This window comes from Macaca fascicularis, chromosome 7 (genome assembly GCF_037993035.2).
Source record: "Macaca fascicularis isolate 582-1 chromosome 7, T2T-MFA8v1.1".
Lineage (NCBI taxonomy): Eukaryota > Metazoa > Chordata > Mammalia > Primates > Cercopithecidae > Macaca > Macaca fascicularis.
In genome coordinates, this window is record NC_088381.1 from 54,740,607 (window position 1) to 54,757,866 (window position 17,260).

At 38.3% G+C, this 17,260-nt stretch overlaps 1 protein-coding gene and 1 long non-coding RNA gene across 3 annotated transcripts in view; one reads left to right on the forward strand and one right to left on the reverse strand.

The window, feature by feature from the left end:
* HMG20A (high mobility group 20A) overlaps positions 1-17,260 on the forward strand; it is a 69,751-nt gene that overhangs the window by 24,875 nt on the left and 27,616 nt on the right. The window contains exons 2-3 of one of the 2 annotated variants that reach the window (XM_015453149.4): positions 16,089-16,277; positions 16,805-16,897. In XM_015453149.4, the coding sequence (XP_015308635.3) occupies positions 16,809-16,897 (89 nt within the window). In that variant the 5' untranslated portion in view covers positions 16,089-16,277; positions 16,805-16,808. The remainder of the gene's footprint in view (positions 1-16,088; positions 16,278-16,804; positions 16,898-17,260) is intronic. The other variant, XM_005560171.5, reaches the window with a different exon arrangement.
* The window catches only part of LOC102130784 (uncharacterized), a 57,936-nt gene continuing 40,747 nt past the window's right edge, over positions 72-17,260 (reverse strand). The window contains exons 2-3 of the long non-coding RNA XR_001492207.4: positions 1,067-1,174; positions 72-203 (exon numbers count right to left, since the gene is read on the reverse strand). This is a non-coding gene — a long non-coding RNA (uncharacterized lncRNA). The remainder of the gene's footprint in view (positions 204-1,066; positions 1,175-17,260) is intronic.

Sequence of the window (17,260 nt, forward strand, 5' to 3'; positions counted from 1 at the left end):
TTTTCTTTTAGGAAATCTTCCTAGGAAGCAAATTTAATTTGTAAGTCAGTTGATTAAAATGAAAAACACTTTGATGGGATTAATTTCCGTTTATTATATTATAGTTTTTATAAATGTTCTTCCATTTTCCTTCTCAAACATGTTGTCTTTTACTTGCAGTCTTCATTGGCTTTTGAAAGGGTAAACGATTTAGGATTTGTTGCCTGTAAAAGAAAGAAACATTCTTTCTACCTCCTCTCTTCAGTGTTGTCTCACAGCTGCAGGTTTGAGCTGAAGAGCCATGTAAAATGTAAGAAAATAGAGGAGCAGTGTTCCTTGAACTAATAAGGACCCTTTCCCTGGAATTATTAACTATGAATTTTATGTTTGAGTTCAGATACTAGGGACCTTTGTTACTTCTGCTTTCTCATACAGTAGTTCCCCTTTATCCATGGGGGTATATCTGAAGACCTCCAGTAGGATGCCCGAAACCATGGATAGTAACAAATCCTATACATATGGTATACATGAATTTCTCTTTCTTCACAATTTCACAGATTTATCTTTACTGTAGATCTTAGCAACCTCAGCATTTGTATTTTTTTCCTTTTGTTAAGTCGGGAACTTTTACCTTTTCGCTTGAAGAAGCACTTTACAGCTTCTCTTTGGCATATCCAAATTGGCAGCCTTACTGCTCTTCTGCTTTGGGACCATTGTGAAGTAAAATAACACCAGCCCTGCGATACTGCCACAGTCGATCCGATAACCTAGAAGGCTGCTAAGTGACTAATGGGCAGGTAGTGTATACAGCATAGATATGCTGGACAAGGGAAGGATTCCCATCCTGGGTGGGATGGAGCAGGATAGCATGGGATTTCATCACACTACTCCAAACAGTGTACAACTTAAAATTTATGAATTGTTTATTTCTGAAACTTCCCATTTAATATTTTTGGACTGTAGTTGACCACAAGTTAACACACCTGCCAAAGAAAAACGACAGATAAGGGGGGAAATACCATGTATGCTGATTACGTTGCTTTTCGCACACTCCAGCCTTGAATTATATTGTTTTAGAGCTACCTACCTTAGTATGAATCTGGATTTCCAAACATGTAAGGACCCAGAGCTGTGTGGTCCTTCTCAGGTGTTTTCTCAGATGGTGTTTTCTGTTTCCTTCAGCTTTCTAGTGCATCTATGAATTTATTAGGATAATTAACAGTTACTTTAGCCGGTTACCCCACCCATTCAATTCCTGTTTCTCTGTTTTTCTCGTGTATTTAAATAAATACCATTACACACATCAGCCATTACCCTCTTTCCACGTCCCCTACTAGATTATGAACTGTAAAATAATGAGGGTTGTTGGGTTTTTTAAATCTTATTTACCTCTGTATCTTTGATGCCTAACACAGTGACACATAATAAACTGAAAAACATTGTTTTTCAGCTTTAAAAAAAAACTCATAACTCTTCTTGATAAATACATAAATTCCCTTTTCTGATATACCCTGCATGATATGCCTTTCATGATATACCTTGGTGTGGTTTTACTCGCACCAAGATGTGAGTAAGAAGTATACATATGTATCTTTACCAAACAAGAACATTAACTTTTTGTACTTTGTGTACTTAACAAGCTTGGTTATGTTTTTTGCTTTTTCTCCAAATACAAAATTGACTGTCACTGAAAACACCTTTTCATATATCACATGGCCTCCTAGAGGGAATAAGGCTTTACTGGCATTCCCTATTCCAGCTTATATGTACCCACCTTTTTACTGTTTCATAGTACACCCATGTCCCAGGAAATTGGGTAAGTACTTTACACTAAGGAAATAATTCCAGGTTTTATTGGATTACTTTAACTCTTAGTTCAGGCACTGGTCCAGAAGTCGTCTTACTTGGGCAATCACCTTCTTGTTTACTAATAATAAAAGCAGTGCTTAGATTGCCTCTGTAGGAAGGGCAACTTGTGACCAACAGGCACCATGAAAAAGCCAACGAGGTGGACTGTGACCTCAAAAGGCAGCACTCTGGTTGTAAAACGACAACTTTTGCTTTGGAAGAGAAAGTGTTTTTTATTTTCCCTGCGTTACACCGTGCTTTACAAAAACTGATATAAAATACTATTCCTCGATGTTTTGGTTTTGTGGAGTTTTTTTCTTCACAACACATTTTGTGTCCTAACATTGACGGTTCTCCATCAAGGTTCAATTGAGGGGGCAAAAGGCATATACAGTGATCCAGTTGCCTAGCAAAAAATCTGAACTGTACCAGTTTCTCTTTTGATGATCTAGTACTTCTGTGATTTTTAAGAAAATACCTGATTTAAGTTTCTAAAATTTTTACTTCAAAAAAATCATATAGTTTCACATAAGGAATTTGGAGAAGAAAATCGCAAAGATAGAAGATTAATTTTTGTTTCTAATTCTGGCCTCTTTTTCTCACTTTTTATTTTTCGAAAACAGAGTCTCTACAAGGAAGATAACAGACTGTAAAATTCTACAAAGCAAACCTACACATCACTTAACACCAGACACCATCTGGGTTACATAATGAAGGTGATCAACAAATGTTTGTTGAAATATAAACTCTCTAGGCATTTGCATTAGATGGAGGCTGGATTATTTCTTTTGTGGCCAAAATCCCCCACTATATTTAGCTTCAAAAAATTTGTAAGTAGTATATTGTTAGTACAACTCACCCTTTTTTACTAAACTGATTGTAAGACTACAGTTAAAGTATATGCAGGCCACAGTTTATAGATTCTAGTCCTGATGTTTTTCCCAGTTATTTTGAACTTAGAAACTAGCTTTACCTTCAAAATATATTAAGAATCTGACCACTTCTCACCATCTCTACTACTGCTATTCTGATCTAATTCTTTCAGTTGTTTTGTTGCAGTCGCTTCCCAAATAATTTCCTTACTTTCTCTTTTCCTTCACCACCTTCATTCAGTCTGTTCTCAAAATAGCCAGCCAGAATGATCCTATAAACTGTTAAATTTTATGCCTTATCTGCTGAAAACCTTCCAGTAGCCCTAGTTAGCTTTCAGACCTCATCTCCTTTTGCCACTAGTTTAGTCCAGCCACATTCGCCACCTCCTCAGTCACACCAGGTGGACTCCTTTGCTCTAGTTGTTTCCTCTGCTAGGGCCACTCTTTCTCCACATACATGCATAGTTCTTTCATCTCCTTCAGGGCTTTCCCCAAAGATTATCTCAGTGAAGCCTTTCATGGCCTCTGTATATAAAAAATTGCAGACACCCCCTTTCCTTGAACTGTTCCTAACCTCTTTCCCTGCTCTGTTTTTTCTTGGTACTTCAAAGTATGTATCATTATTCATTTTACTTATTTTATCTTGTTTTTTTTTGTCTGTTCTAGTACACTGTGAGCTCTATGAGTGCAAGAATCTTTGCCTGTTTTGATGACTACTGTATTCCCAATGCATAGAAAATGCCCAGGATGGTAGATAATATTTGTTGAATGAATGGATCAGTTTCTCTATAGTTTGGTTCCTAGGGTAGCCTACCAACATTTTAAAATAAATAATAAGGCTGGGCGTGGTAGCTCACGCCTGTAATCCCAGCACTTCGGGAGGCTGAGGTGGGTGGATCATGATGTCAGGAGTTCAAGACCAGCCTGGCCGTGATGGTGAAACTCCATCTCTACTTAAAAAAAAAAAAAAAATTAGCTGGGCGTGGTGGCAGGCACCTGTAATCCCAGCCACTTGGGAGGCTGAGGCAGAGAATTGCTTGAACCAGGAGGTGGGAGTTGCGGTAAGCAGAGATCAAGCCACTGCACTTCAGCCTGGGCGACAGAACGAGACTCATATCAAAAATAAATAAAATAAAATAAAATAAAAATCAATAATAGTCATAGGAGTCTGGGCTATCAGTTTTAGGTCTAGAGAGCCATATTTTCTGTCCACCCCCACCCTGGTGCCCAGCCAAACACACCCCTCCTTATGCCCTTCTCTTGAAGCAGCAAGCCTTATGTTTAGACCCTAATTGTCTCTCCGTACCCCAACCCTCCCCCAAAACCTAAGTATTTAATTACTCCCAAATTGCCTCTTCTCTCTCCTCATCTTTTTCCCTCTCATCTCTCATATAAAAACCTACGGTGAAAGAGTTTTTGACTGAACCCCAGTTAACTGCCTGGCAGGATTAGCCAGTGTTCTCATTCCCACTGTAAAACATATTGATTAATGTCCACAGCCCACTGATTGCTTTTAGCTAAACGTTCACAGCTGGTAGACTACTCTCTAGTAAGCCTCTTTTCCTTCCTCCAGTTAAATTGTATGCATATCAAAGTCAGTTGTGTTTATTCCCAAACCTCTTTATACCAGTTCTCTAGCATAATAAAATATATAATTATAATATTCTAAATATATAATATGGTAATTTAAAAATGAATGAATGTTATATTTTAGAGTGCTTTTAGATTCACAACAAAAGTGAGCAGAAAGTACAGAGACTTCCCATGTATTCCCTGTCCCCCCGCACACACACAGCCTCCCCAACTATCAATATCCCTGGCACCAGAATGCTGCATTTGTTACAATCAATGAACCGGTATTAACACATCATCACCATAGTTTACATAGTGTCCATCACTCTTGGTGTTGGACAATCTGTGACTTTTGACAGATTTATAATGACATGTATCCACCATTGTATCACATAGAAAGTTTCACTGCCCTAAAAATCAGGTGTTCCACCTATTCATCCTACTCCCCTGGCAACCACTAGTCTTCTTACTGTCTCCATAGTTTTGCCTTATCCAGGATGTCAAATAGGTGGATGGATTTACAACATGTGGGTGGGGTTTTCCTTATCCAAAATGCCTGGGACCAGAAGTGTTTCAGGCTTCAGATTTTTTCAGATTTTTGAATATTTGTATACACAGAATCAGATAATGTTGGGAATGAGACCCAAGTCTAAACAGGAAATGCATTTATGTTTTATCCGTTTACCTTACACATGGCTTGAAGGTAATTTTATAACAATGATTTTATTAATTTTGTGTATGAAACAAAGTTTGTGTACATTGAACCATGAGAGAGCAAAGGTGTCACTCAGCCACCCACATGTACAGTCTGTGATTGTTTGGCATCACCATTATTCCTGATTCTGAATTCATGTGCTACCAATAAGCAAATCATTTTCTTACACTGATTTGCACATAAGCACTTAACAGTAAAAAATGTGACATACCATTATTACAGTGAAAAATAATGTGTTCAGGGTAAGCAGCACAGTAGTATCACCAGTGCACCTGTGCCAGCTGTTAACAACAAACAATGGCAAGTTGAATAAACTAAATAGCATGTGCCAGTGTTTTTATTGTGACCCATGAGGTGAAGTCCCATGTGGAATTTTTGTGTTTTGTATTTTCATACAATGAAGGAGAGCTCTTGTTCCACATCCTTGCCAGCATTTGGTGGTATCAGTGTTTGGGATTTAGGGCATTCCAATAGGTGTGTAGTGGTAACTCGTTATTGTTTTAATTTCCTCTTGGGTCATCAAGTGGGCCCTCAGGAAATTTCAGATTTTGGAGCATTTTGAATTTCTGATTTTCAGATTAGGGATGCTCAATTTTTATAGCCTTTTCAGATTGACTTCTTTCACTTAGTGTAATATGCACTAAGTTTCCTCCATGTCTTTTCATGGCTTCATAACTCATGTCTTTTTAGCAGTGAATAATATTCTGTTATCTGAATGTATCACAGTTTAGCACTCACTTACTGAAGGACATCTTGGTTATGCCCAAGTTTTGGCAATTATGAATAAAGCTACTATAAACATCTGTGTGCAGGTTTTTGTGTGTACATATGTTTTCCATTCATTTGGGTAAATACTAAGCTAAGAAGTGCAATTGCTGGATTGTATGGCAAGAGTGTGTTTAATTTTGTAAGAAACTGCCAAACTGTTTTTTGAAATGTCTATACTGTTTTGTATTCCCACATAACGAAGGAGAGTTCCTGTTGCTCCACATCATTGTCAGCATTTAGTGGTGTTAGTGTTTGGGATTTTGGCCATTCTAATAGGTGTGTAGTGGTAGCTCATTATTGTTTTAATTTGCAGTTATAGTTGGCCCTATGTATCCTTGGGTTCTGCATCCACAAATTCAATCAATTTGGGGTGGAAAATACAGTATTCGAGAGACACAGAACCTGTGGATACAGGGCCGACTTTTTGTAGTCATGGGTTTTGCAGGGCCAATTGTGGGACTTAAGCATCTACAAATTTTGGTATACACAGGAATCCTGGAATCAATCCCACATGGGTATTAAGGGACAACTACACCTAATGACATATGATGTTGAACATCTTTTCATATGCATAATTACTATCTGTATATCTTCCCTTTTTTTGAAACAGTGTCTCACTCTGTCGCCCAGGATAGAGTGCAGTAGCGCAGTCATGGCTCACTGCAGCCTCGACCTCCCAACCTCCTGGGCTTAAGTGATCTTCTCACCTCAGTCTCTCTAGTAGCTGAGACTACAGATGCATGCCACCATGCCTGGCTAATTTTTGTGTTTTTTGTAGAGATGGAGTTTTGCCATGTTGCCCAGGCTGGTCTCAAGACCCTGGGCTCTGCCTGGGCCCTGGGCTCCCTCACCTCCACCTCCGAAAGTGCTGGGACTACCGGCATGAGCCATCATACCCAGCCCAAGTATCTGTATGTCTTCTTTGGCGAAGTCTATTCAGGGCTTTGGCCCATTTTGGGTTATTCATTTTTTTGTCTAGATTTAAGCATCCTTTGTACATTTTGGATAACAATTATTTATCAGATGTGTCTTTTGCAAATATTTTCTCTCAGTATGTGGCTTCTCATTTCTTGATGTGTCTTTCTCACAGCAACATTTTTTAATTTTAATGAATTCTAATTTATCAATGTTTTTTTCATGGATTGTTCCTTTGTTGTCATATCTAAAATAACATTGACATAATCATCTGGGTTATCTCCTATATTATTATGTTATCATCTAGGATCTTGTAGTTTTGTGGTTAACATTTAGGGCTGTGATTCATTTTTAGTTAATTTCTGTGAAGGGGGTAAGGTCTGTGTCTAAATTCATTTTTTTGCATATAGATGTCCAGTCGTTCCAGCACCATTTGTTGAAAAGACCATCTTTGCTCAATTGTATTGCCTTTATATTTGCTCCTTTGTCAAAGATCAGTTGCCTATATATATGTGAGTCTACTTCTGGGCTTTCTGTTCTGTTCTATTAATCTATTAACATTTTCTTTCACTGATACTACATTGTCTTGATTATAGTATGGTATGTCTTTAAGTCAGGTGGTGTCAGTCCTCCAACTTTGCTCTTCTCCTTCAGTATCGAATTGATTATGCTGAGTCTTTTGCTGCTCCATATAAACTTTAGCATCTGTTACCAGTAGCCACAAAATAACTTGCAGAGATTTTGATTGGTATTGCATTGAATTGTTATTGCATTAAATTGAATTGATAGATTAAGGTGATGAGAACTGACATCTTGACAATATTGAGTCTTCCTACCCATCAGCATGGAATGTCTCCACTTACTTAGTTCTTCTTTGATATCTTTCAACAGAGTTTTGTAGTTTTCGTCATCTAGATCTTGTATATATTTTGTTAGTTTATATATAACTAAGTATTTCATTTTGGGAGGTGCTAATGTAAATGGTAATATGTTTTTATTTTCAAATTTCTCTTGTTCATTGCTGGTATATAAGAAAGCAGTTGACTTTTGTACCTTAAACTTTTATCCTGCAACCTTGCTATAATTGCTTATTAGTTCTAGGAAGTTCCCCCCCCCCCCAATACTTTCAGATTTTCTCCATATAAACTCATGTCATTTGCAAGCAAAGTGAGTTTTGTTTGTTTCCAATCTGTATACTTTTTATTTCCTTTTCTTTTTTCTTTTTCTTTTTTTTTTTTTTTTTTTGAGACGAAGTTTTCACTCTTATTGCCCAGGTTGGAGTGCAGTGGCGCTACTTCAGCTCACTGCAACCTTCACCTCCCAGGTTCGAGCAATTCTTCCACCTAAGCCTCCCGAGTAGCTGGGATTACAGGTGACTGCCACCACATCCAGCTAATTTTTTATATCTTTAGTAGACACGGGGTTTCTCATGTTGGCCAGATTGGTCTCAAACTCCTGACCTCAGGTGATCTGCCCGCCTCAGCCTCCCAAAATACAGGGATTACAGGCATGAGCCTGGCCTTTTATTTCCTTTTCTTATCTTACTGGATCAGCTAGTACTTCCAGTACAATGTTGAAAAGCAGTGGTAAGAGGGGACATTCTTGCCTTAATGGGAAGCTTTGAATTTCTTGCCATTAAGTATGATGTTAGCTAGAGGTTTTTTGTAGAGATTCTTCATCAAATTGAGAAAGTTCTCTTTTCCTAGTGTGCTCAAGTTTGTCTGTTTTTAATGAATGGGTGTTGATTTTTGTCAAATGCTTTTTCTACATCTATTGATACGGTCATGTGACTTTTTTTCTTTAGCCTATTGATGTGATGGATTACATTAATTGAATTGTAAAATATTATAGGAAAAAGAATCCTGGAAAGATTCTGCACTCAGATTGCTTTTTAAGTTCTTGTTATATTTTAAAAATCTGAAACTAGAAATTATAGGCAGGACATTCTGGATGTGGAAAATGCAATGTTATAGGACTCCGATTAGTGGATGAATACGCGAAGGAAAGGCTTTGGACCTACATAAAAAGATTGGTGAATGGAAAAATATTAATGTTTTTAATTAAAATATTTAAGTGCATTTTTTTTTCTGATTCCTTCAATCAACTTTTTCAGTTAACCAGCAGCTAATTGTTTGGCTAAGTGAACTTCTACTTTACTTCCTCCTATCCAGCTGGATCTCTGATATTGGGTGTCTACTTGGTTGAACTTCTGGGTTTTTGCTTTCAAAGAGTTTGCTAGTAAGGCAGTAGAATCTTAGTTGATGAAATTTTTAGGCAGTATAAAGAAGTGAAAAAACTTTTGACTAAAAGCAAAAACAGTTGCAGGGAAAGGTTCTGGGGACTCACTGAGAAGACTTGCCTTACCAAGCGGTCTTTCACAAAAGTCTCTTCTTTCTTTTTCTGCTTAGAGTGTTCTCCTGTCCCCAACCATTCCTTTTTGCTTAACCTACTACTACTCCTATTCTTAGAAGAGATCCCAATCTTATATGTCTATAAAACAGCACAGGTAATGTAAATGAGTGAAGTGAGCAGAGTGGAGACTATGTTAGAGACAGCTGTTACCCAGGACCAACCAAATGTTGCCTTTGTTGGATGTAGGCTGGTTTGGGCAGATTTTTTTTAATAAAGGAATTCAAAGATTTGTCTTATAACTGCCCATTTTTCTATGTTGGCAACTTATTCAAATATTTTAAAAAATACATTGCAGACTCCCCCAAAAATGTGCATGTTGAATGAGGCCTGTGGGCTTCCAGTTTATAGACTCTACTTTTTAAAGCACTCTCAGGCAGCTTTTTCCTGTCGTAGTATTTGTGTATATTTGTGTACGTCAGTATTGCATTTAGCATGTTTTTTAATGATTATTTCCCATCTACTGAAAGTGAATTATACCTTGAGGGCAGTATCCATATAGACAACATACTACTCATATTTAAATTTCCAGCCCTAGTATAGTGCCTAGTATTTGGTTAATTTCAATCAGTGTTTGGGTAAATGAACAAGCAGACACATTTGTTAGTTTTCCTCTTTTTTTTTTTTTTTTTTTTTTTTTTTTTTTTTTTTGAGACGGAGTTTCGCTCTTGTTGCCCAGGCTGGAGTGCAATGGCACAATCTCGGCTCACCACAACCTCCGCCTCCCAGGTTCAGGAGATTCTCCTGCCTCAGCCTCCCAAGTAGCTGAGATTACAGTCATGTACCACCACGCCAGGCTAATTTTCTATTTTTAGCAGGGTTTCTCCATGTTGTTCAGGCTGGTCTCGAACTCCCGACCTCAGGTGATCCACCCGCCTCGGCCTCGGTGCAGTGTCGCGATCTTGGCTCACTGCAAGCTCCGCCTCCTGGGTTCATGCTATTCTCCAGCCTCAGCCTCCTGAGTAGCTGGGACTACAGGCGCCTGCTACCACGCCCGGCTAATTTTTGTATTTTTAGTAGAGATGGGGTTTCACCGTGTTAGCCAGGATGGTCTCAATCTACTGACCTCGTGATCCGCCCGCCTCGGCCTCCCAAACTGCTGAGATTACAGGCGTGAGCCACTGCACCTGGCCCAGTTTTCCCTTTTTTACTGGGTAAGAGATTGAAGTCACTTGAGTAAATGTTGAACAAAATTGATGTTAAAGATTCAATACTTAGACATGAATATCTAACATAAATGGAAAGTTGAAAATTCTAGTACAGAATATACATCAATTAGCCATGTTCACTAAAGTAGACATGAACACTGACTCCATTTTTTGAAGATAGTCTCGCTCCTTACAAATAATAAAGGAGAATGTATATATGAGGAAACATTTAGAGAGTGTATTGAGTGTCCCCCAGTTTCAGAGTTAATCCATTTAAAAGATACATAATCTGCAAAAGTGCCTGCTTGAGCAATAAATAAATACTAATTGAATGAGGAGCCTCCTTCAGTTGAGGGGTAAGGTGTGGCTTTAGGCAAAGTCTGGCCACAATATTATGATGAAGCTATGAAATCAAATGTATATTTAACAAACGCCCATGATATGCTCAAAACTGGAGTGGGGGAAATTTAAAGGTAAACAAGGCACTGTTCATAACGTAACAAAACATATAACTAAGGTTTAGAAAAGGCAAGTGTAGTACAGTGAGTCAAGTATTATGATGGGTGTTTAGTACAGAATGCTCTGGTAGTACATAAAAGAGGCATCTGATACATTCTTGATTGATCCAAGAACACGTACTGAAAGAAGACACATCTAAGGTGAGATGTGAAGGATAAGAAAGTATAATTGGCCAGACAAGAGAGACTGGGGTACTAGGAAGTATTCCAACCAAAGACAACAAGTGGCAGTTGCAGATGTAGAGGTCAGAGAATATGGTGCGTTTTCTCAGAATGAATCAAAGACATAAATGTAAGAGCTGAAATTATAAAGCTCTTAGAAGAACACATAAGGGTAAATCTTCACAACCTTTGATTAGGCAGTAGTTTCTTAAATATGACACCTAAAGCACAAGCAACCAAAGAAAGAAAAATAATTTGTACTTTAAAGTTAAAAATGTTTATACTTCAAAGAATACTATCAAAGTGAAAAGACAACCCAGAGAATGGGAGAAAATATTTGAAAATAGTATATCTGATAAGTGTCTAGTATCTACAATATAAAATGAACTCTTGCAATTTTGCAATAACAATACAATTTTTTAAATGGGCAAAGGAGGGCGAGTGTGGTGACTCACACCTGTAATCTCAACACTTTGGGGGACTGAGGTGGGTGGATCTCTTGAGGCCAGGAGTTTGAGACCAGCCTGGCCAACAGGGCGAAACCCTGTCTCTACTAGAAATACAAAAATTAGCTGGGCATGGTGGTGCATACCTGTAATCCCAGCTACTACTTGGGAGGCTGAGGCACAAGAATCGCTTGAACCCAGGAGGTAGAGGTTGCAGTGAGCCAAGATCACACCAGTGCACTCTGGCATGGACAACAGAATGAGACTCTATCTAAAAAAAAGCACACACACAAAACACAATTTGAAATAGGATTTGAATAGACAGTTCTCAAAAAAAGATATACAAATGCACAATATGCATAAGAAAAGATGCTTAACATCAGTACTCATTAGGAGAATACAAACCAAAATCACAATGACATACCACTTCACATCTACTAGGATGGCTGTAATAAAAAAGACAATACCAAGTGTGCTGAGGATATGGAGAAATTGGAACCCTAATACATTACTAGTGTGAATGTAAAATGGTAGAGGTGCTTTGAAAAACAGTTTGATTTTTCCTCAAAATATTAAACATGGTGGTACCAGATGTTCCAGCAACTCCACTCCTAGGTATATGCCCAAGAGAATTGAAAACATGTCCACACAAAAATTTATACACAAATATTCATAAGCAGCAGCATTCATAATAGCCAAAAATTAGAAACAACCCAAGTCTATCAACTGATATGTAGATCAACAAAATGTGCAATAGCCATCCAGTATAATATTATTCAGCCATAAAATGAAATGAAATACTGATACATGCTACAATGTGAACCTTGAAAACTTTATGCTAAGTGAGAGTAGCCAGACACAAAAGGCCACATATTGTATGATTCTGTTTATATGAAATATCAGAATAGGTACATTTATAAAGACAGAAAGTAGGCAGGCATGATGGCTAACACCTGTAATCCCAACAGTTCGGGAGGCTGAGGCAGGAGGATTGCTTGAGGCCAGGAATTCAAGACAGCCTGGGCAGCATAGCAAAACCCTATTTCTACAAAAAAAATTAAAAATTAGGCAGGCATGGTGGCACAAGCCTGTGGTCCTAGCTACTCAGGAGGCTGAGGCAGAGAGATCACTTGAGACAAGCAGTTTGAGGCTTCAGTGAGCTATGATTGTGCCACTGCATTCCAGCCTGGGTGACAAAGCAGGACCCTGTGTCTTTAAAAAAAAAAAAAAAAAAAAAAAGGTAGATTAGCAGTTGCCCAGGCCTAGGAGGACTAGTAGGAAGGGAGAATTGGGATTGTTTGCTAAAGGATATTGTGTTTCTTTTTGGGATGATGAAAATGTTCTAAAATTGGTTAGGGTGTTGGTTGCACAACCTTGTAAATACATTAAAAACCACTGAGTTGTATGTAGTAAAGGGGGGAACTTTATGGTATATCAATTATGTCTTCTAAAAAAGGCAACTTAGTATGCTTTTTGGCATGAGTTGGGGTTGAGGAATATGAAAAGATAATGCTGACTGAGTTGGAGGGATTTGGGTGAGTTTGGTTGAAAAGCTTTGACAGAGATAATATGGCAGTTGGGAAATATCCTAAGAACATATAGTGATTACTAAGAGCATAGAGGGCCCAGTTGTGATTGGATGCCATACATTTATAGTAATACTCTCTATTTTGTCTTTTTTTTTTTCTGCATCATCTTGAGCCAAAACTTAAGAGTTGATCTACTTCTGGTGTATAGAAAGATATAGTACAAGAGAATTGAGTGCTGGCAAAAGAACATTTGCAGTGTAGCCGTCGAAGCTAAGCTGGACAGAGAAGGGGAAATCAAGGGCCATAAGAATAGAGGTTTGCATGTTTAAAGGTCAGTTGTAATAGGAGAATTAAGAGAGCTGAAATGATGGGAGATGGTGGTAAGAGATTTTTGGGTATGAGGTTGATAAATCAAGCAACCTGATGTTTTAAAGGAACCAAGGGTTTTGCATAAAGCCTGTAGCATGGAAAATGAAATGGGCAGAATCTCACCTCTCAATTCTGAGGTGTATGGTTGGAGAGGGAGTGGTGGGGAAGGAATATGCTGCATCTCTATGAAAAGACTTAGGGAAGTGGGGTTAGCATGTGTAAACTAAGAAAAGGGCGCTTGAAAAGAGCCAACCCCAGAAACCAGAAGTACAAATATGCTTCCAGCACTGTCCAACACATTTAGAATAACATAGTCACATTGGTGTGATCATCCCTATTACTGGGAAAGATTACTAGAGCAATCTTAGTTGAGGAACATTTCTTCAGTTCCACCTAATTTCCTTTGTTCTGGCCATATATTGACCATAGCAATGTTCTGATTATGATCTGGCCTACTAGATGACTACAGAGAGAGAATGTGTTCACTGGTCAGTAAGTATCTGGTGCGCTTAATATAATTCTCATTACAATCTTTGTAATCATTAAAATATTTTAAATTGGCACTCTTTTATGTATCAATTTTTTTCAGTGAGTGGTTAGTGTTAGAGGGAATTTTGGGATTTCCAAAGCTCAGGACTAGACCCTGGTTCAAAGTGTAAGTGGCAAAGTAATACCATTTTTGTGAGGCTTCCTGGTAGAAGCTGGATAAGTCCCCTCTACTAAGAAACATCTGCATGATAGACCTGTTTATATAAAGTGCAGTGAAGAGCCAAAGTTGTATATTGCTTTGCCTTTGAACAAATTTCTCTTCTTTCCCCTTCTAGAGCAGCATTCATCACATTTCTTAAGTGCTTTGCGTAAAATTTCAAAGTTCACTGTGACCCCCGTACTGGGACATCATCAGGCACAGATGCTACATGTGAAGGGCTTTTGGCAGTCAGTGGCTTGGTAGCCATGATTCCATTTGAATCACTCCCTCGTGGACCATATGAAACACATTCTCCCAGGATCCCAGACATATTATTGGGAATCATTGTATTTTCCAACTTACTGGACTAGTTTAGAGGCTTTTGGGTTTCACTGCACTTTTCTTCATTTCCTTCTTTTGTTGATCTTGGCCCCTTAACCTTCCACCCACTTTATTACTCATCTCTTAGGGACCTGACTACTCAGTAACACTGAGAAAAATGTATCTGAAACCATATGGGTTTGAGTACAGCAAACTTAAGAGAGGGGAAATAAAAAAGGAAAAAATGTGTGTTCTCTGAACTTCCTTTGTTTATATGATCTGTTTATATGTTGTTAAGGTTATGTTATCCAGCTGCCTCCCCACATTTCAGAAATGACTAAAGATATCTGGAAAACACTCTAACAGGGTCATGTTGGCATAGTGAATGAAAAGACACTTCATTTGTCCCCGCACCAGATAATATATCTTCTTTTGAGGCATAGGAGCAATGCCAAGAGCTTTAAATGCTGAATCTCAAGGTTCTTGAAAGGCCATTGACTTCTAGGGATTCTTTTAGAAAGAAACCAGTCAATGCCAGGCGCGGGGGCTCACACCTGTAATCCTAACACTGTGGGAGGCCAAAGCGGGCAGATCACTTGAGGCTAGGAGTTCAAGACCAACCTGGCCAACATGGTGAAACCCCATCTGTACCAAAAATACAAAAATTAGCGCATGGTGGCACGTACCTGTAATCCCAGCAACTTGGGAGGCTGAAGCACAAGAATCACCTGAACCTGGGAGGCGTGGGCAACAGAGCGAGACTGTGTCAAAAAAAAAAAAAAAAAAAAAAAACCGCCAGTCAAGTGAGTTCCTTAAGGTATATACCTGGTCATTTGAATGTTTGCTCACTATGGATAGTCTATATGATCTAACAGATATTACAGTTTTCTTTTTGTAGAATGAACATTGGCATTGGTGTGAGGTGATGTTAGCAGCCGTTAAAGCCCAGGCTTTAATCTGGTATTTGTATAATGTGAATTAAAACTTAAGTACACTTGAGTCAGAGTTATTCAGTAAAACATGTAGAATGGAATTTTGTGGCATTTATTAGAGCTATTCCACTTGTTAACACCTTATCTTGAAGGAACTGAAAAGAGGTAGCAAGTGTTCCTGCAGTAGAATAAAGTGCTTACTCTGGTTGAGTGAGAAGTTCCTCTCTACCTTGCATGCTCTACCCACTGTAATGGGTAATATTTGTACAAAGATGTGTTTTTCCCATCAAGCTATTTATGGAACTTGGCCTGCTAAATAATAAACTTAGAAGTGAGAATAAGTAAGAATAAGGAATAAAACATCAATGTTATCTTTTGGAAATAAATCACTCCATTGAACATGGAGAATGTGGTCTTCGTGTCATCGGCATTTTCTTCATATTTCCGCTTCAGTGGAATGATCCTGGCTCTACTTTGCTGCTGTGCATTCCTTTTAATTGCTGTTTCACTAGGTCTCCTTAGCAGCAGCACCTGAAATAACTCCTGAGGAAGCTCCTAAGTGAATTCTCATAATTTGCTTCTCAATTCTCCCAGTTGATTGAGGCACTCTTTTTCTTGAGTGCTTTGCAGTTCTACGTAAGTGGCTGATGTTTGGGGTCACTGCTGAATGTTTTGTTTGAATATCCCTTTCATGATGAAGGGAAGGCTGCTGCTTTTAACTACATGGGATGATGCCCTTGGTGGTAAGCCTTGAAAGGCAAAAATCGTTTGTCATAGTGATATGCTAAATGAAATTATTCTTTGTCACTTTGTCCTTTTGTCCGTTCAGTCTGATAACCTCAGTTCTTGTGATTTGTTTGTTTTCTTCAATTAAGCTTAGTTGTTTCCTGTACCCAGGTGCATGCTATTTCTGCTCTTGGTTATGATGGTATGTGGAGCATATTTCTGACCTGGAAGTGTGGTTTCTTTGACTCAGAGCCACATCAGCATGCCTTCCATCCTGTACTTCCTTTGCATTATTTCCTTTTGGAGGGCTCAGTTTGCCACCATTTAATCTACAGATGATTCATCTGGGACTGAGAACTGGTAATGCTGTAATAACAATACCTTTCTTTATATAATACTCAATGCACTTACTACCTTAGACTTTCTCTGTTTATTAAGCACTTTCATTTTAATCCCTCACAGTAACCCTTTGCGTTAAGTCAGCAATTTTGTCTTAGTCTAAGATAGTGAAATTGTAGCTCAAAGAGCTTAAATAACTTGCTCAGAGTGGCAGTGCTTCTGAGTTACCCTGCTTAACAATTTCTACAGGAAATGAATACTTTTGAAGATACTCTGGATAAATAAAAAGGAATTTTCCAAACCACATCCCAGTTGTTAAAACCTAACTTGTTTTCAGTCTGGTCAGTTGATGAGACCAAGATTAAAAGGCCCATTCACCATACAGTTTAAATTGATGTGTCCAAGTCAAGAAAATAAATATTTAGGTCAGTTTTTATTCTGTTGCTTATGTGATAAAGTTCAGGAAGGCTGGCTCTTAAATTAGTGGAACTTGAAATGGAAGTAATTAAGCCATTAATCTTTTTATTACTATTCTCTTTTCCTTTCAGAGAGATGGAAAACTTGATGACTAGCTCCACCCTACCGCCCCTTTTTGCAGATGAAGATGGCTCCAAGGAGAGTAATGATCTGGCTACCACTGGGTAAGCAGCTGCTTTGGGACATTGGACTTCTCCGTAGGCCTCAAAACAAAACTTCTAACAAAGGAAGAAGTCCTAAAGAGGCAGTTTTATATCATAAGAATAGAGGGTGCATTTGTTTCACTTTGCAGAGAGAGTGACAGCCATCATAAACCACTTTGTAATCTGCATTCAATTATCTTTTGCAGTGCTCTGGTTTTTGTGAACTGATACAACAATATGTGGAATCTAGCAAACATTGGTGACTCCAGTTAAGAAAATTATATAGTCACCGTTAAGGAAATACCTGTCACAGAGCTAGCTCTAAAAAACAAATGCATTTTCTGTTCAAATTGCCATAGATATTAAAATAGTTTTTTCCCAAAG